Here is a 20622-nt window from a genome sequence, read left to right as displayed (position 1 = left end):
TGAACTCCTGACCTCAGGTGATCCGCCCACCTTGGCCTCCCAAAGTGCTGGGATTACAGGCGTGAGCCACTGCGCCCGGCCTGGTTCTCCCTCTTAATTGCCAATTCTTTCCACCTACTCCAAGCAACATTTGGCCTGTGCACAGTGCGCATCTACTTTTGCCCACTTCCAAAACTGCAGCAAGTGGGTTTGGTTGTTGTTAACAGATATTTGATCATACTAGTCCTTTTTGCTTAAAATCCACTAATGGCTTCTCATTGATCACAGGGTAAAGGCTAAAACATTTAATAACGCACTGAAGGCGCCACAGGATATATTCTGACCTGGTGTATATGTCACCAGATCCATCTTGTGATGCTCTTTCTTGCCTTTCTATACTCCAGGTACTTCCTGAACTTCTCATCCTTATTTTTAACTCACAGCATTCATACCTGCTGTTCCCTCTGCCTGGAATGTTCACTTTCTCCTTACATACACCCTAATCTTTCAGACTATACCTTAATTGCCACTTTCTCAGGGTAGCTTTCCCATTATTCTTGGTCTAAGTGAGGTCAAACACCTCACACCTTCATAATAACTTGTCACAACTGAAATTTAAAAATTCTTGATATTATTTGTTTAGTGTGTATCTTTCCTGCTATAATATAATGTCAAAGAGAAAAGAAAGTAGGTCTTATTTTTGTATCCCCAAAGCCTAGCATCTATTGTGTCCTGCACATAGTAAAAGGTCAATAAATCTTTATCAAACTATAAATGAATGTCTTGATGAACAAATAAATAAATGTATTTGAATATAATACTGGTCAAATCATAAACAGAATTACCTGAGCCATTATTATAATACTACACAGTTAACCTTAATGGTGTCAGTCATACTCTCTGACAAAAGATTTGAAAATCTTCAATGTGTATGTACACAAAGAAAGGAAATGAGAATGACTTCATTACATATCCAGGTTACAGTACCTCATTGATACTCCAAAAGTACTTAATGACAAAAGAATAGAGATGTATCTTAATATAGTATCTACATTTTAAAGGAGGCACACCTATATCCAAATAAAAGTGCAGATACAAGCTCCAAGTTATGCTATTAAGACAGAAAACTCGCTGGGCGCACTGGCTCACGCCTGTAATCCCAGTACTTTGGGAGCCCGAGGAGGGTGGATTGCCTGAGGTCAGGAGTTTGAGACCAGCCTGGCCAACATGGTGAAACCCCGTCTCTACTAAAAATATAAAAATTAGCCAAGCGTGGTCATGGGTGCCTGTAATCCCAGCTACTCAGGAGGCTGAGGCAGGAGAATCACTTGAACCCGGGAGGCGGAGGTTGCAGTGAGCCAAGATCGCACCACTGCACTCGAGCCTGCGTGACAGAGTGAGACTCTGTCTCAAAAAAAAAAAAAGACAACTCAGATTATCTGAAAAAGAAAGACCATATGCCCCAAAATTTTACACTTTATGTATATAGAATTATTTTATTTAAAAGTAGCTATAGAGTGAGAGAGAGCACAGTCTCTTAACTCATAAAATGAATGAATTTAACTAATCTATTCAAGTAAAATCAAAGCTTAAACATCGTAAAAGTCTTCACAACATTTAAAATTAATGAGAAAAAACTACAAACTCCTGAACCAAAATTTTATTTTAAATTAGGTTTTTAGTGCATATGAAAATTGTTCATAACACATGACACATAAAGATGTTGGCACATTTGAACTACAATAGAAAATATTTTTATACAACTTTTGAAATTACGAATATGATTATTTCTCCTGTGAAAAAATGCAGTTTGCTTAAATCAACTTTGTTATGGAATATCAAGTAGGTTTAAAATTTTTATATTATTGTTTAATAAACTTTTAATAAGGCTGTGACTCTCCTTGATCTACACATATTTTTTAATGTATTGAATACTGTAGCAGCTTTTTCTCTCATCTCTGGTGGAACACATTTAATATCTAAATATTCATAGAGTTTAGATCTAGAATTACACAGCATGTTAATAACAGTTTCGATGTCATCAATTTTATTACTTGTTCGTCCTACTGGCAATAACTGGGACTTATACATTGTTTTTAATTTATGTTCTGCTGCTGCTGCTAGAGCAAGGCTTCGTTTTAGGTGATCTTTAGAGGCTTCAATATCTTCTCTATATGCTGGGTTGCTGGTGTCACTAAGAAGTGCCTGTTGCACTTGTGAATTAATAGCTAAAATTTTTTTCAAAATGTCATCATTATTCCAACTCTCTGGGTGCTTTCCAAACACTTCGGGTTTTTCTATCGCAGTTTCACCTGAGAGCTGAGGAACATCTTCTGATTCTGTAGAGATCTCAATGCCAGTGTTCTTATCTAAAGTGGTGACAGGTGACTTGTATGAGGTAACATATGGACTTGTAGATGATTCAGTAACAACTGGCAACATTCTTGGTGCCTCAGTTTGTTTTGCAGCTGGCTCCGGCTCTGGCTCTGGCTCTTCATTTTCAATATAAGGTTCCTCTGCACGCAAAACAATGGAAACATTGTTTGGTTTGATTGACCAGAATGGGGTACTTTCCGTGTGTTTTTTCTTTCCTATTTCCGGTGTGAAGCCTCCTGTAGGGAAAGTTGTAGTTTCTTCACTGATAGGATTGGTTAAAACATCATTCACAGTTGAAGCGTCTCCATGTGTAACTAGCTCCTTAAATTTTGATCCCTTTGATGCTATAGAATAAACATGTTTTGGAGAGTTAGATTTTTTCTCACGACCTGGCTCCCCAGAGGGAACACTTCGTACTAGGTTCTCTAAAACTTGTATATAATGATTCAAGTTTTGCTCTTCATCAGGCGTCACAGTTATGCCTTCAGGGAAAAAATCAAATAAATAATAAGTAACATTTATTATTATATATGACACACTGACAGAATCTACTGACCAAAATTTATTTCATATGCTATCACCTAAAAATTGAAATAAAGAACCAATATGCAAAGCACCTTTGACACAGAGTCAACTTTCACTTAAATAAACAAAATTATTTCTTCAGGTTCTTATTAAAACCGTTGAGCAAGATTAGTGCAAAAGTTGCATATTAACACCATTCTCTCTATATTTTTGCTTTTATTCTCCCATATAACTTATGATTCAACAGGCAACTTATTAAACGAAAATTCTTGATTATGTCCTCTAACACAGTGGTGTGCTGGAGTAGGCTTATACTGGTTCACTAGAGCCCATTGTTAAATTTTTATGAATTTTGTGAGCCAGATGTTAAACACAGACATTATTTAACAATTAACTTATCTACATTTACAATCAAATAAATTATATTAAAAGCAAAGGTAATAAATATCCTAAACTCATCACTTTCTAATTATTTTACTATTTTCTATGCTTGTGAGGTTATTTACATCTAGTGTATCTGTATGATGAAAATGCATATAATGGTGTGCTACTGTGCATCTCTACCTCCCTGCTCAGTGATGTCAACTTGGTAGTTTGAAATCAACCATGGTTGGAGTATCTACGCCATGTAAATGAGCAAATGCTACAAATCAGAGTTTCCTCCTCTCTCCGAAAAGCCAGTTTTAAATGTTTACCAGTATACTACTGCCTTCAACCCAACAAAGATCTAACTATAGTCTGTGACTCATATCCACTCAACTGTTTTAGTAAGTAAAGTTTTATTGGAACCCAATGAGTCTTGCCTATTTGTTTGTGTATTATCTACAGGTGCTTTTGCCTGCAACACTAGAGTAATTGTAAGAGACCACATGGCCTGCAAAGCTGAAAATACTATATTACCCTTTACAGAAAAAGTTTGTGAGTTCCTGGTCTAAATCATCAGCATTTCACTCTTAACAACAAAATGGTAGTTCTACTTCATGAACCGCTGGCAGCACCTTCCTTCTCCTCACCTGCCCCCGGATCAAAAATATATATATATTCTTGACTAAAGTCTAGTCAGGAAATATTTCCTGTCTTTTATTTTAAGCATCAAATTGTTTTAGTTGACTTAAAAAAGAAAAAATACAGAAAAGACAAAAAAAGCCCAAGGGTATTGTTGGGGCGTCTATCTAATGTGGAGAGTCTTTTTTTGAGGGGTCTCCTAAAATAAAATATTTTCATAAGCAAAAAAAAAAAAGGTAGTTCTATTTATACTCCTATTTTGCAGCATCTGAGCAGTAAAGCCTCTCATTTCCAACATGGAGAACAGAAAAGATAGTAAGATATTAAGATATTCTGGAATTCTGTTCAACTACTCCTGAACCAGGGTATTTTAATTTTAAGTGCTATGGTTTTTTACCATGTGCAATTTTAAGGTTTGCCATTTTCAAGTATACAAATTGATTTAATTCAGGGAAGTAAATCACTTTTTACCAAACACTAATGCATTACGCCTACCTGAACCATCCCCCTGCAGGCTAAATAAAGTAATAAACTTTCTGTTCAGGAGGCACTTTTATTTAGCTTTTTGGTAAGCACAAAATACTCAAAAACTGCTTTGTATTTACATGTTTCTCCTCTCTTCTTTATTCTGTTACAACTTAGAAAGACCAGATAGACATTTAATCAAAATTGAAGGCATATTTCTAAATATTAAAAAATTCTTTTTTTTTGAGTTTTAAGGAGGCCAGCTTTATTTACTAGAAGCACCATTTGTAATTAGCATTAACAGTTTTACAAAATCTCTTTCGTACTGCTAGCATATTCCTACTTTATTCACAGAGAGTATAAACCTTTAACAGTGGCCAGAATAGATTGGTTTTGAACAGAACAGCCATCAGAAAAGAGCCCCAAACAAAATGAACCCCCAAAAACTGTAAAATCAGGGAGTGGCTGCTTGAGGTGGAAGTTCTGCATTTACGCCCAATGAGAAAACGGATATAATTTATATTAACCCATTTCACCTCAAAAACAGATGCTGGTCAATGAAATTACACTAGATTCCACAGCTGATTATTAAAAAATTCTTAATGAGAACAGTTTAGTGAGCCAATGTGGTTAGTGGAAAGATACCACACGTCTGGAGGTCTTGATTCTAAAAGTAAATTCTGCATTTTATGTAATGCTTAGAAAAACCTTGTATACTCCTAAGATCCATATGATGATGATAAGTGAAAAAGAAAGCATAAAACATAAAGTAGAGTTTGATGTTATCCTTATAATACTTTTTAAAAATCACTCACATAGTATCATATATTTTGTCTGTGAACTGCAGATTTTTTTAATGGACTGTAATGATAACGTACTAAACTCATATGGGCAGTTGCCTCTAAGGAGAGGCAGTGGGACTCAATTTGGTCAGTAGAGGAGACTTTAGACTTTAACTATAATGTTTTACTCCCTAAACACACACACACACACACACACACACACCAATCATTTAATATAGTAAACCATTATAAGTCACATTTATTTTTTTAAGTTTCAAGAATTTTTTCTCCTTTATTTTTTAATGGCAAACAAAAATTGTATAAAAATCACATTTTAAAAAGGAAAATAACTTATTCATGTAAACTCATACTTATAAAATGCATTGTCCTGAATCAGAGTCTTAATGAAGGAAAATAATTGAGTAAAATGAATATGCCTTGTGCAGTGAAAATAAAATATTTGATCCTGGTCCTGGCTCTACCAATTTATAGCAGCATGACCTTAGGTAATTATTTAACTTATCTGGATATTCACTTAACTATAAAGCTAAGATACTACACTTGCCTTTTTATCTCACTGAACCAAATAAATTAGATATTTTAAAACACTTTCAAAGCTACAGATCACTAATAAGATATTATTCTTTATAAAGGTAACTGCTTACATTTCTCATTTTAAATATAAATTTCCCTTAAAATTATATAGAAAAACATGTTCCCTAAAAAGAACATTAAAATATACTTTGTATCTTATTTAGTGGGAAACAGTAGAAGCTTTTCCACTAAAGACAGGAACAAGATAAGAATACCTAATATCTTCATTACTGTTAATATTTAACATCATGTTGGAGATACTAGTCAATGCAATTAGATGAGGGAAAATAATTGGAGACATAAGAATTGGACAGAAAGAGGTAAAACTATGTTTACATACAGATGATAGAATTATAAATACAGATAACACAAAAGAATCCATTGAAAAGCTACTACAATTAGTAAGAGAATTTCATAAATAGCAAGTCATAAAAATCAATATACCAAAATGAATATATAAATATAAACTGCTTAGAAGATATAAGAAATAAGATGTTGTTTACGTAACAGAAAAAATGAAACAAAATATTGGCTGTGTGCAGTGATTCACACCTGTAATCCCAGCACTTTGAGAGGCCGAGGCAGGTGGATGGCTTGAGCCCAGGGGTTCGAGACCAGCCTGGGAAACATGGTGAAACCCCAACTCTATAAAAGTACAAGAATTAGCTGGGCATGGTGGCACATACCTGTATTCCCAGCTAGTGGGAAGGCTGAAGTGAAAGGATTGCTTGAGCCTAGGGAGGCTGAGGCTGCAGTGAGCCATGATCTTTCCACTGTACTGCAGCCTGGCATTATATATATACATAACCATAAAATATTAAAAACATGCCAAAATCAATATGAAGAGTTATAGTAGGCTAAATAATGAATATTCAAAGATATCACCCTAGAACCTGTAAATATTACCTTAAGAAAGAAGTGTCTTTGCAGATGTGGTTAAATTAAGTTTCTTGACATGGGGCAATTATTCTGGGTTACCTGGGTGGACTCTAAATCCAGTCACAAATGTTCTTATAAGAGATAGACACAGAGAGATTTGACACACACCCAGAAGAGGAAGAGGTAATGTGGAGGAAGAGGCAGAGATTAGACTGATGTGGCCACAAGTCATGGAATGTAGGCAGCCACCAGAAACTAGAAGACGCAAGGAGCATATTTTTCCCTTGAGTTTCCAGAAGGAGCATAGCCCAGTCTATGCCTTGATTTTGGCTCAGGGAAATGGATTCCAGACTTCTGGCCTCTAGAACTGTGAGAATAAATTTTTGCTGTTTTAAACCATCAAGTTTGTGGTAATTTGTTATAGGAGCTACAGTAAACTAATACAGGAATATAATAAAATCTTTTGAAAGACATAAATATCAACAAATAGAAAGCTATACCATGTTCTCAGATGAAAAGATTCAGCATCATAAAGATGCTTAGATGTCATATCCTCTCTTTTAATTTATACATTTAATATGTTTCTAAAAATGTCATTAATTTTTTTCTGGAGTTAGAAAATTTTATTATAAAGTTTATTTGGAAGAACAAATAAGAACAGCCAGGAAAACAAAGCCTAGCCTTATCAGATATTAAAATCAAATATTTAAATATATTATAAAGCCTCTATTATGAAAAATAGTATAGCATTGGCCATGAACAGATGAATGGAGCAGAACAGAAAATATAGAAATAGACCCAATTGCATATGGAAAAATAGCTCAAAAGGAAGAAAGGTTTCAATCTGTAAACTATTTCAGCTAATAATTAAAGAAGCCATTTATAATTAAAATATGATCATTTTGCAATAATTTTCTATGGCTATGTATACCTAAAAAGGCACAAAATCCGACATTATGTATTTCTTGATGGAAGAACGCAACACCACCTATGAAGTAGTCTTGCAAAAAAAAAAAAGTCAAATCTGAATCCAGTAGGTCTCCCTAGATATAACTAACAATATACAGAAAATATATAGGACAATAAGGGAGATATTAAACTACACCATGGGGGTGTAATCAGCAAAACCTAGACTGTGAAAAACTAAAGGATGTATGACCCAGTTTCTTCAACAATTAAATTGCAAGGGAAAAAACAGAGATGGAGGAAGAACTATAGATTAAAAGAGAATTAACAGGTATATCAATAAGTTACATGTATAAATCTTACTTGAATTCTGATTCTATCAAACTGGAAAAAGAGAAAGACAATCAGAAACACTAACCAGATATTTGATAATATTAAGGAATTATTTTTATAAGTAAAAAATTACATTGTTTTGTGTTTTGTAAAGTCCTTATATTTTAGTGCTTCATGCTGAAGTATTTGCTGATAAAATTATAGGATGTCTAGAATTCGCTTCTACATAATCCAAGCCCAAGAAATTGGGGAGAGTGTCAAGGGAAGTGAGAGGAAAAGGAATGTGGGTAGAGCTATCAATGAAATAGGATTAATCATGAATTAATAATAACTAAAGCTAGAAATCACCACTAAAGAACTTACCCATGTAACCAAAAACCACCTGTTCCCCAAAAACTACTGAAATGCTAATAATAGTAATAATAACTGAAGCTATTATAAATATGTGGAGATTATGTAATTCTTTGTACTTGTGTACATATTTAAATTTTTCCGTAATAAAATGTTTTTTTAATCTGAAAAAGATTTTAATTCCGAGCAACTATAATAAGCAAATCTAAAATGTAAAACCAACAAAGGTTTCAACGCTTTTAGAAAGACATTGCCATTAGATTATAGGCTGCTAAACACTTGCTTTTCAACCATTTAGCTTGCCTCTTCTCAAAGTAGTAAATAAGATACCCAGGTGGATATTAGGTGAGTTAGAGTGCCAAAGGACAGGAAAAGGAGATACTTACTACTAGCTGATTCCTTAACAAACTGAAATATTTATTATCCCCTTCTATTGTTACTCAGGCAACACCCAAAAGCCTGTTCTTGGCTGCCTAGCAACAGAGTGCACTACCTCCTACCTCGATTTTCCTCTGTTCTTCATGTACCCTTGGCTCCATATTTTTCTATTGTTAATTCCATCCTCTCTCCACACACCTTCTACCTCCTGCTTTTGTCCCCTAAAACATCTCCCTATTTCATGTTGACCTTCTCAGTTCTACTAATCAGGTCTGCTCTTGCAAATCAATTTGATCTTTATAAAAATGTTTGTAGTCAAGGTAGTAAAAGATAGTGGAGCCTCAACTGTCCCTACAGATGGCTGTGGCCACTGTGAAAACCTGTTTTTCTCCATTCTTCAGGAGGTGCTAGAAAGCTGAACAAAATTCAAATTCTTACAAGGAACAGACAATCTTGCTAGAAGTTGTGTTATTATACTTGGATATTCATAGTCTACACTGGTATACTTTATAATATCCCATCTATTTTTACCAGTAAGTGATTAAAGCAAACATGGCAATGTCCTAGAACATGGCTCTGGCCCAGGTAAGAATCTTCAGCTTGGGAAACCATGATGCTGCTCTCCAGTTCCTCTTATAAGCAGGATGGCCCACGGCTAAGCAGGCTTGAGATTTTGCTGGAATCTCAGATATGGGGCCTGAAGGTGAGCCTGAGGTTGCCTGCACTTCTCTTCTTGAAATAGTACAGGAAGAACTGTCACACAACAGAAATGGTAAGAAAGTAAACAAAATGGTACTAAATAACTGTAGGAACAAAAGTGGTAGGAAATCCAAAGGGGAAATGGAAGATAATGATTTAAAAGATCCTAATAGCTTCCACTGATTGAATGATCACTATGTGCCAGGCACTATACCCAGGGCTTTGACTGTGAGAAGTACTTTGTCAAAGAAGAAAAGGAAGAGACTTAGAAAGGATAAGCAATTTGCTTAAGATTATATTCAACTTATAAGTAAGGATGAGATTTGAACACAGGCTGCCTTACTTCAAAGCAGGTGCTTGTAACAACCACACAATGTTGTCATAAAGAAATGACACAAGGATGCTGGCAAAGCTGTATTAGTGTTGTGATAAAATTATTCTGCAGGGATACTACTCTGTTTTAAAATACATGTGAACATTAAATAAAATCAAATAAATAAATATAGTATCCGAAATTGTGCTGTCAACTGGACCAAAATATTTTAAACTACATGTAAATATTAAAATTAAATTAAATTAAATATGACCAAATTTTGTTCTATCATCAAATGGACCAAAATGCATCCCTTTCGCATATTAAGATGTATCTAGTAATATTGAAAATAATCCAAATACAGTATTTTCTTACTACAAAGTACAAGTAACTGACAATCAATGACTTACAAAAAAATACATCCCGTTCACACAGAAATAAAAGGCAAGTTAATTACTTTTGAGTTTATTATGAGGAAAATAATAAAATCATGATTTAAAATGAGCAATGAAATATAAAATTTCAGGCTGCGCTTGGTGGCCCACGCCTGTAATCTCAGCACTTTGGGTGGGTCAACTAAGGTCAGGAGTTCGAGACCAGCCTGGCCAACATGGTGAAACCTCGTCTCTACTAAAAATACAAAAATTAACTGGGCATGGTGACATGCACCTGTAGTCCCAGCTACTCTCGAGGCTGAGGCAGGAGAATCGCTTGAACCCAGGAGGCAGAGGTTGCAGTAAGCCAAGGTTGTGCCATTGCACTCCAGCCTGGGGGACAAGAGTGAAACTCCATTTCAAAAAAATAAAATAAAATAATAGATAAATAAATAAAATTTAAAACTTCATTCAATAAATAATACATGTGAAATATATTTCCTTTTCATAGAATGACCAATTAAAGGAGGAAGAGAATAACATAAAAGCCAATTTGCATGAAAACTTGCTAAAATTCATTGTTCATAAAAGATATGCAAATTAAAAACAATTTTTGTTTTGCCAGTCAAGTAGGCAAATATTTTTAAATGATAAAACCTAGGATTGGCATGTGTATATGTTACTTCCTTAGTAAAATAAGTTCCCTCCTACCCAGAGAGGAGAACAATAAAACCCATTTCCCATATCCCCTATACCCCAGCCCCTGGAGAACACACACCACCGCCTGTTGGTGGGTGGGGGGTGAGGGGAGAGAACTTAAAGGATGGGCCAATAGATGCAGCAAACCACTATGGCACACGTATGCCTATGTAACAAACTGCACGTTCTACACATGGATCCTGTTTTTTTTTTTAGAAGAAATAAAGAAAAAAAATAATAAGTTCCATCCTTACTCCCCTTTTGATCCCTAGATCCTTCTTTAGTCTCTTTCTAGCATACTGATCTTTTCTTTATAGAATTTAGACAGTTCTAACTGTATTTGTTAGTTTAATATTTGTTAACTGTTACACTTAGTAAGCTCTTTGAGAGCTGTGACACATCTAATTTATTCATTATATACTCTGTTTTACCCAGTGCCTAGAACCATACTAGACAGTCAAAAAGTATGAATAACTGAATGAATGAACAGAATGCTGGAAGGTATGTAAATTAATTGCACTTCTAGTAATTTATCTTACTAAGATAATCACAGGTAAAACATTTCTACAGAAGAATACAGAGGAAGAAAACTAGACTTCATGTTTTGTTTAAAAATAAATCTGTTAGTCTAAAAACTATTGTGTGGGGAGCAGTTTCTGGCTAATTGTCCAATAATTATTAGAGAGAAAATTTTAAATGAGTAATAAGAATGTTCTTTTATTTTAGGCAAAGTAAGCAGTTTTTTATAATAAAAGACACAGCTTACTACGTCTTTCTAAATTTCTAAGTGTGAAGTTTATATAAAATAACATCATAAACATCATGGTGAAACAGCTCCATTTCTCAGAGAGCCCCCATACTTCTCGTAACTGCCCCTTACTAAATAGCCTAATGTAAGTTTAGATCACATAAACTTATGTTCTACTAATTACCTTTCATTGAATTTTATCAATCTCTAAAGTAATACTGCATTGACATAATTTTAATGTAAGTAAATCACAATCTTAATATTAAAATACCTCCATAATTTACCTTTTATTTATCTTAAAGTATGCAATTCAATGGTTTTCAGTATGTCCAGAGTGGTACAATCACCACCACAATCTAAGTTTAAAACAGTTTTGTCATCCCACAGTAAAATCCATTTCCCATATCCCTTATCCCCCAGCCCCTGGACAACCACTAATCTACTTTCTGTAGCTACGCATTTGCCTATGCTAGACATTTCATATAAATGGACTCATACGATATGTGTCCTTTTGTGAGTGGCTTCTTATACTTAGCGTAATGTCTTCAAGATCATCTATGTTGTAGCATGTATCGGTACTTCATTGATTTTTATGGCCAAATAATATTTCATTGTGTAGATACACATACATTTCTACTTTGCCCTTGGCCAGTAGCCTTGATATGGCAACTGCTGATTGCACCCAAAATTTAATCACCAATTATGGATGCTCATTTTGTTAAAGATTTGAATATAACTAGGATTTTTATTACAATGATAGTGAAAACAAAATGGCTTTATCCATAAAGAACTCATGTATATAAAACTTAAACATATACCCAAGCATCCATCACTTATAGATGGTCCACACGCTCTGGCTGAATGTCCATAACTTTGGAGAACAAATTGCTTGTATTTTCTATACATGCCATGAAGTGGACTCATAAAGAATAAACTTCCCTTATTCTACAGCAGTTAAGTACTAAAGTAAGAATTAATAACCGAAAGCTGTAATAATGCAAGAACTACCAGTTAAAATATCCAACACCTTCAAATTAAAATGAACTTTTATGAAGGTTAAAATTTTAAAATGAACTGAGCTGGAGTACTGTATTTCCAACTCAAAGTAGTAATAATTGTGCTTAATTACTGAGGTGTACTCAAGGAATGGTCATAAAAGGAAATATTAAATCTTCTTATTCATCCAGCAATTTTCTTATAATTTATTATTACACAAATCTTAATTTTTGCTGACAGGTAAATAAACAAGTAATTATGTTCATATTAATCAAGTGTTCCAGTTAAAGAAATGTAACTTTATGGCTTTACACTTCCTGCTATTCATGTTCTTGGGTAGTGTCTTCTGACATTGGATATGGGCTTGCCCCATGTGACTTGTCTTGGCCTATAGGACATTAGCAAGTCTGTTACAGTGTAGGCTTCGTAAGAGCATCCATGTTGGGGCTTATAAATCTCCTTCTTGGAAGCAAGCTGCCATGGTGTAAAGAAACTTGGGCTAGAGTACTGAAAGATGAGAAGTCATGTAAAGACCCTGGAGGATGAGAGGCCATCTGGGATGTTCCTATCCATTTGAACTTCCAGCTGAATGCAGCTGCATGAGTGACCTCAGCTATACCATATGAAGCAGAGCTGCCCAGCTGAGTCTAGTGAACCCATAGAATCATGAAAAATGATAAATTTGGGGAGCAGTCATTTTTGCCACAATACACAACCAAAATAGCCTTATTAAATTATGTTACAATTCTAGTGTGGATAAAGAGTTAAAAATCAAGATGCATCCTATGAGTAATGTTATAATTGGAACCAAAATAAACTCATTATTTTAAATCTTTCTCTTCTAGTTCTGTTCACTAAAATGACAAAAATAACAATATTTCCCCACTGCAGTAGTCTAGTATGTATCGCAGGCACTTTGGTCTCTCATACCATGTTCTCCATCCCTTTGGAAAGACAGTTAATTCCATTCAGAGTGAGAAAGATAGAGTGGGAAACACACAAAGTGGGCTTGGAACAATCAGTTAACATCAGAAAACAAGAAGTCTTTAAAAATATATGGGATCCTATCAAAAGAACAAGAGAAGACAGCTTACAATGGCTCCAAATGGTCAAGGTATGAATATTTGAGGCTCGGAAAAAACTATACTTAGGTTAAATAAATTGTGTGTTTTTAAAATGCTTCAAATATATAGTGATACTAAAAAAAAAAGAAAATATTTTCTTTTCAAATAACTAGTATTTTATTTGGAGATAAAAAATGTTGCTTAAGTTTAATTTCACATATATTATCAAGAGATTAAAGTATATCCATTTAAGGGATAATATGATCAACAGAACAGAAAGACAGGACTTTTTTCCCCCATAAAACATCAATGGACAGGCTAATGAAACTTCCTGCTACTCCCCCACAGACTACTCTCTTGACACTTGCCTATTGGATGACATGCTCCTCATTATCTCAAACATTAACAAAGTGTGTCATGACAGTTTATTCACAGGTTTGAGAGACCTTTTAAATGCTGTAGCCTTGGGCACTAGCTAAGTGAACTTGCAGCACCAGAACTCAGTGAACTTTACCTTTAGAATGTATTTGAAATAAAAGAATATTCTTTTCCTCTTAATTTATTTGGTGATAGATTCAAACAATTGTTGCTGGTTGCTGCCTTATTGTTTCCCTTACCTTCTGTGGTTCATTAGGACAAAATCCTTCCTAAACACAATGACAGAAGCCAAAGACTGATACATTGAGCCTTCTTATAATACCAATCTAGAAATAAGAGCTTTCGTAATCCTAGACTAACCCTATTTTTCCTAGTCTATACCAAGAGATGATCTAGAGGAAATAATTTATTTGGGAGATACCCCAAAATTAATATTTTAATTTTATTTATACTTATTATGCAAAGTTTGAATCATTTAAAAATTAACATATATTAATATTAAATTAACACACTTTAATTTTAATTAGTTTGCACTGCCAGCCCATGAATATTTGATGACTTAAAATTTAAAAAGGCCAATTATATAATTTTAATAGTAGTTGATATTATTTAAATATGTAACTATTATGTTAATATTACTTTAGAAGTTACTGTGCTTTTTTTTTTTTTTTGAGACAAGGTCTCACTCTGTCAGCCAGGCTGGAATGCAGTGGCGCCATCTCAGCTCACTGCAACCTCTACCTCCTGGGCTCAGGTGATCCTCCCACCTCAGCCTCCCGAATAGCTGGGACTACAGGCCTGCCCCACCACATCTGGCTAATTTTTGTATTTTTTGTAAAGACAGGGTTTCGCCATGTTGCCCAGCCTGGTCTTGAATTTCTGGGCTCAGGTGATCTGCCCGCCTCAGCCTCCCAAAGTGCTGGGATTACAGGTGTAAGACACCATGCCCGGCCTGTGCATTTTTTTTTTTAAAGCAAAAAGAATTCTCATTAAAAAGTAAAGTAAGTTGCACAGTGCAAATACATTAAAGAGGGAATACATTAAATACTTTCCCATTTAAAAATTTAAAAATGGGAAAGTATTTAAAACTATGGAAAAATCAGGTAGAGGAAACTGAATGTATAAAAATTTTATATAGTAAAACGTTGTTTCTCCAGCACCATCAGGATGTGTGTGTGTGTATGTAAAGGAGTGCCGACTTCTGTATACCCAAGCTGCATTTATGTCTAACTGAATTTAGATTAAACAAATACTAGCTAAGCTTGGATTGGGCCTGTTAGAAAGGTATAGGCAGATACAAGAAGTACTGAGGTTTTCAATAAATGCAATTACTTAATACACCCGTGATGTTTGCGTAATATAACCTCAAAACTGTCTAGTAGTCTAGAAAAAATGTGTCAAAGCTGCACTTTTCATTATAAAAACCTATGTACCTTATCTTTTGCATCTCGCCAACAATTGTTTGAATAGTGGCCATATAAAAGAATGCATAGCTGATTTACATCAAGCTCAATGATATACGCATTTTGGTATACTTATTTTAAAAACAAAATTAAAATTAGAGAAAAAGTAGAGAGACAGATACAGAGAAAGCAGCCATGTACCACTGCCTGCTCTATATATTCCTTAATCCACTTCTGTAGAAGAAAGGTAATTACATATTCCAAGACATCTTCTATGATTACAACCTGTATACAGTTTCCTTATGTCTTATAACATCTATATATTCAACACAAAATCACTCCTTTTTTCTGGGAAGCGTCTTTTCATTTCCTACAACCCTTTTCTTTCTTCCCAAGAAAGATTAGGGAATAGGGTGCTAAGAAAGACAACAGGCTGGCTGGGCACAGTGGCTCAAGCCTGTAATCCCAGCACTTTGCGAGGCCGAGGCGGATGGATCATTTGAGGTCAGGAGCTCGAGACCAGCCTGGCCAACATGGTGAAACCCCGTCTCTACTAGAAATACAAAAATTAGCCAGGTGGTAGTGGCGTGCACCTATAATCCCAGCTACTCAGGAGGCTGAGGTGGGAGAATCCCTTGAGCCTGGGAGGCAGAGGTTGCGGTGAGCCGAGATCGGGCCACTGCACTCTAGTTTGGGCTAGAGAGTGAGACCCTGTCTCAGGGAAAAAAAAAGGGGGGGGGAAGGGAAGGGGAGGGGGAGGGGAAAATTATGGTGTTAGGCAAGAGGCTGCACTGAGTTAAGTGGGTGTCCAGGGACTCCTACCTAGCAGTCCCAGAGTGTACTGTATGACAGTGTTAAAGTCACTTCAGTTAAAGTCTCCATATATGTTAGTCACTTGTGACTTGCTGATCTACAACTACCAAAATGCAATAACTGGTGTTAGTAATAATGATCATCAGACATCAAGAAAAGATAGTAGCATCTTCATTATGTTCTGGTCCTCTATGTCAAGGAAGAAAAATTTTACAAAACTCTTTATTAAAAACAGCTATAAATCATAAATGCTAGTATTTAAAGAGCTAACTTTAGTTACCTAGAACTTCATCTAGAACTTTTCCCATTACTATTCATAATTTAGATTGTGTTGTATTTTCAGTTTTTAAATTTGATTTTTAACTAAGATCGTTTAGCAATTCTGAAAAATAGATTTGCATAATCAGCATGCACGATAGTGCTTTTTTTACACCTGTTAAATTGTATTTATTGATTTAAGTGAAACCAAACTCCAACATTACTAAATGCCACAATGAACTACAGTTAGACTAAATGGGGAAGCCTCACCTACCTGACTTAAATACTAAGTGCCTTAAGGTGCCCACATGATATTGTTAATATAGTAAAGTCTTAGCACCCCTGAATTTGACCTTATTGGTTTTCAGCTTTCGGGGAGGGACAAAAATTGCTCCTTGGCAGGTCTTAAGTTATAATCCTGCTTAACTAAGGCTTTGAATGCCGCGTGCGCAAGCATGCTCTCTGGGAGCGCATCCTCAGGTGAGTGTCCCAGACCGCGACCCACAATCCACAAGCTCTCCAAATTTTACCGTATGGGTCAACCTTTTTCTGTACAGGGCCAGAGAGTAAATACTTCAGTCTTTGCAGACCAGACTGTGTGGCAACCACTTAACCCCGTTGTTCTAACGCGGGAAAGCAGCCATGGGCAATACGTAAAGGAATGAGCGTGGTTGTGTGCCAGTAAAACTTTATTCACGAACAATGAAATGTGAGCGTCATGCTTTTCCACAAGTCATGAAAGAGTACATTTCATATTTACTTTGAAAATGCAAAAATAGAACATCACACACCAGGGCCTGTCGTGGGGTGGGGGGAGGGGGGAGGGATAGCATTAGGAGATATACCTAATGTAAATGACAAGTTATGGGTGCAGCACGCCAATATGGCACATGGATACATATGTAACAAACCTGCACGCTGTGCACATGTACCCTAGAACTTAAAGTATAATAATTAAAAAAAAAGAAGAAATGTAAAAATCATTCCTAGCTGGCCAGCAGCTGTCACACGACCCCTGCACGGTCACACGCCCAATGGCTGGGGAAGGATCGGGTGGGCAGAGGCAGGCCTCCGGTGAGGTGAGGGGGTTCCACCCGCGCCCACGGCCCGCAGGCGCTTCCCGTCTCATCTGGGCCGCGCCGCCTCAGTTGCTGCGTTCCCTGACCAGGAGAGGAGAGGGACACCCCTCGGCGTCGAGGCCAGGACCCCGGACAGTTGGGGAGGGAGGCATGTAGGACCAGGGAGAAGGAAGGGCCAGGCTTCGAGGTCGCGGAGCTCGGGAAGTTCCCCCAGGGTGTCCCCGGTCCGCTGCCTCCTCAGGCCGGTCACTCACTCGGATAAGCCGGCACAGACGAAGGCCATAGCAAAAGCGCAACTAGAAGGACTAAGGGCTTCATAGGCGTCGTCCGTGGCACTCTGCCATGCGACCGGAACGTCCTGGGGCCACCAGGCTGGGAACCTCAAGGCCGAAAGGGAAGGTGTCAGCGGAGGACCGTCCTGCCTCAGGCCCTGGGACACCCAGCAACGGTTGTCCCCAGCGCGCAAGCGCAGCGGCATGGGGGAGGGGAGAGCGAGCGGCCAAGGCCCGCCCCTCCTGGGACCGCGTGCAGCGGGCGGGGGATCGCGCGCGCCCCGCCCCGCCCCTTCCTAGTGCGCATGCTCGCTCCGCCTTCGTCGGTCCGCGCCTGGTGTGGGCTGTGAACGCCTCGACGCCCGGCTACTGCGTGCGGGGTGCTGCCTCGGGGCGTGCGGGGCTCGGCCCATCCTGCGCGGTAGGGATACCGCCGTGGTTTAAACGCGGTCCCTGTGAGGAAGGAACTGTAATGGGAGAGGCAGATAACCTGGCAATTACCACAGCGTGAAAGGGGGCTGTAGTGGGGGAAGCGCTAGGTACTGTTGTGCACAGTGGAAACCCACCCCCGGAAGCGGGTGGGGAGCTTGGCTAAGTGGAGGACAGCTTGGAGCACCCCAAGAACTGAGCATAGTTCCGGCGAGTTGCATTGTGGGGCTTGGGAGGGCAGTTGTTGGAGGACAGGGAGGAGAGGTATAGGCAAGGGCATTAAAAACGCCCTAAGGGGCTTGGGTGTTTTTGTTTTTCAAAAGATCACATTCCATTTCTTTGACCTTCTTAAAAAGATAGGGGTAGGGATGAGGGAGAGTACGACTATGAAGGTATAGCATGAGGTTGTTTTGGGGACTAATAGATGGCAGTGGCCACAAGAATCTATACATGTGTTAAAATTCACAGAAGGCCGGGCGCGGTGGCTCACTCCTGTAATCCCAGCACTTTGGGAGGCCGAGGTGGGCGGACCACCTGAGGTCAGGAGTTCGAGACCAGCCTGACCAACATAGTGAAACTTCGTGGCTACTAAAAATACAAAATTAGCCAGGCGTGGGTGGTGGCACACGCCTGTAGTCCCAGCTACTTGGGAGACTGAGGCAGGAGAATCACTTGAACCCGGGAAGCAGAGGTTGCAGTGAGCCGAGATCGTGCCACTGCACTCCAGCCTGGGTGACAGAGCAAGACTCCACCTCAAAAAAATAAATAAATAAAAATAAAAATTCACAGAACTGCACATCCCAAAGAATCTGTTTTTCTGTATGGTTATTTTTAAAAATTCACGTACACTCATCTCTGCCTCAGGAAGCAAGGGGCTTGGATTTTAGTCTGAGGCACCAGTACTAGAGTACCGCTAGGTTTTGAGCTGGGAACGGTTGTGATTAGATTTGTATTCCAGAAAACTCACTCTTCCTGTAGCATGAAGAATGGACTGGAGGGAAGCAAGACTAGAGGCGCCGGCGGAAACTGGGACTGCGCACGGCGCTTGCGGGCCAGCCCGAGTTCCGGGTGGGCGTGGGCGTGGGCTCGGCGGGCTCGGCGGGCCCGGCACTCAGCGCGGCAGGCCGTCCCCGCTGGCCACGGGCAGTTGGGGGGAGCTTAGCACCTGGGCCAGGAGCTGCTGTGCTCGATTTCTCGCCAGGCCTTAGCTGCCTCCCCGCAGGGCAGGGCTCAGGACCTGCAGCCTGCCATGCCTGAGCCTCCCTGAGGAGCGCCGCTCCCTCCTCCACGGCGCCCAGTCCCATCGACCGCCCAAGGGCTGAGGAGTGCGGGCGCAGGGCGGGGGACTGGCAGGCAGCTCCACCTGCGCCTGGGTGTGGGATCCACTGGGTGAAGCCAGCTGGGCTCCTGAGTCTGGTGGGGACTTGGAGAACCTTTATGTCTAGCTAAGGGATTGTGAATGCGCCAATGGGCACTCTGTGTCTAGCTCAAGGTTTGTAAATGCACCAATCAGCACCCCGTGTCTAGCTAATCTAGTGGGGACTTGGAGAACTTTTGTGTCTAGCTCAGGGATTGTAAATGCACCAATCAGCACCCTGTCAAAACGGACCAATCAGCTCTCTGTAAAGTGAACCAATCAGCAGGATGTGGGTGGGGCCAGATAAGGGAATAAAAGCAGGCTGCCCGAACCAGCAGTAGTAACCGGATGGGGTCTCTTTCTGTGGTATGGAAGGTTTGTTCTTTCGCTTTTTGCAATAACTCTTGCTACTGTTTACTCTGGGCCCACACTGCGTTTATAAGCTGTAACACTCGCTGCGAAGGTCTGCCGCTTCACTCCTGAAGCCAGTGAGACCACGAACCCACCGGGAGGAATGAACAACTCAGATGGGCCGCCTTAAGAGCTGTAACACTCACCATGAGGGTCTACAGCTTCACTCCTGGTCCAGCTAGACCACGAATCCACCAGAAGGAAGAAACTCCAAACACATCCGAACATCAGAAGGAACAAATTCCGGACATGCCGCCTTTAAGAACTGTGACACTCACCACGAGGATCCACGGCTTCGTTCTTTAAGTTAGACCAAGAACCCACCAATTCCGGACACATGTTGAGGAGCCAATGTCTCCAGCCAACAGCCAGTAAGGACCTGAGGCCTGACAACAATCAGGTGAGTGAACTTGGTAATAGATTCTCCCCAGGTGAGCCTGGAGTTGACCACAGCCCGGCTGACATATTGATTGTAGCTGCCTGAGAAACCCAGAGATGGAGGCACCCAGCTAAGCCACGCTTAGATTCGTGACTCACAGAAACTGTAAGACAGTAAGTGCTTGTTAAATGGAGGAGGAGAAAGCATTTACCTAAGCAATAGCTACATACAAGGGTCTCTGTTGATTTGTTCCTTGAAAGAGACCACGCTTGGAAAGGCACCTGCAGTTGGGTACACTACTTAATTGAGTTAATAATTGTCAGTCATTCTTCCAGGTCCATCTGTTTTCATTACCAGTCAAGCTGGAAGGCAGGTAT

The 20622-nt window shown here is 38.8% G+C and overlaps 1 protein-coding gene across 1 annotated transcript; it reads right to left on the bottom strand.

Annotated features, from left to right (window-relative positions):
• Positions 1–769: 769 nt before the first annotated feature.
• SPESP1 (sperm equatorial segment protein 1) lies at positions 770–17933 on the bottom strand. Its single transcript, XM_008971867.4, has 2 exons — positions 17652–17933; positions 770–2837 (listed from the first exon to the last, which is right to left on the bottom strand). Exons 1-2 carry the CDS (start codon positions 17713–17715, stop codon positions 1849–1851), a joined length of 1053 nt encoding a protein of 350 aa, XP_008970115.2. The 5' UTR covers positions 17716–17933; the 3' UTR covers positions 770–1848.
• Between the last annotated feature and the right edge of the window lie 2689 nt (positions 17934–20622).

The sequence above is a fragment of the Pan paniscus genome, chromosome 16, assembly GCF_029289425.2.
Source record: "Pan paniscus chromosome 16, NHGRI_mPanPan1-v2.0_pri, whole genome shotgun sequence".
NCBI classification, from domain to species: Eukaryota; Metazoa; Chordata; class Mammalia; order Primates; family Hominidae; genus Pan; species Pan paniscus.
This window is presented reverse-complemented; position numbering and strand designations above follow the sequence as displayed.

Coding starts and splice junctions, on each gene's coding strand:
- SPESP1 (XM_008971867.4), bottom strand. CDS start 17,715: ATGAAGCCCTTAGTCCTTCTAGTTGCGCTTTTGCTATGGCCTTCGTCT. Junction 2,838..17,651: donor GTCTGTGCCGGCTTATCCGA/GTGAGTGACCGG, acceptor TTTTCCCTGAAG/GCATAACTGTGACGCCTGAT.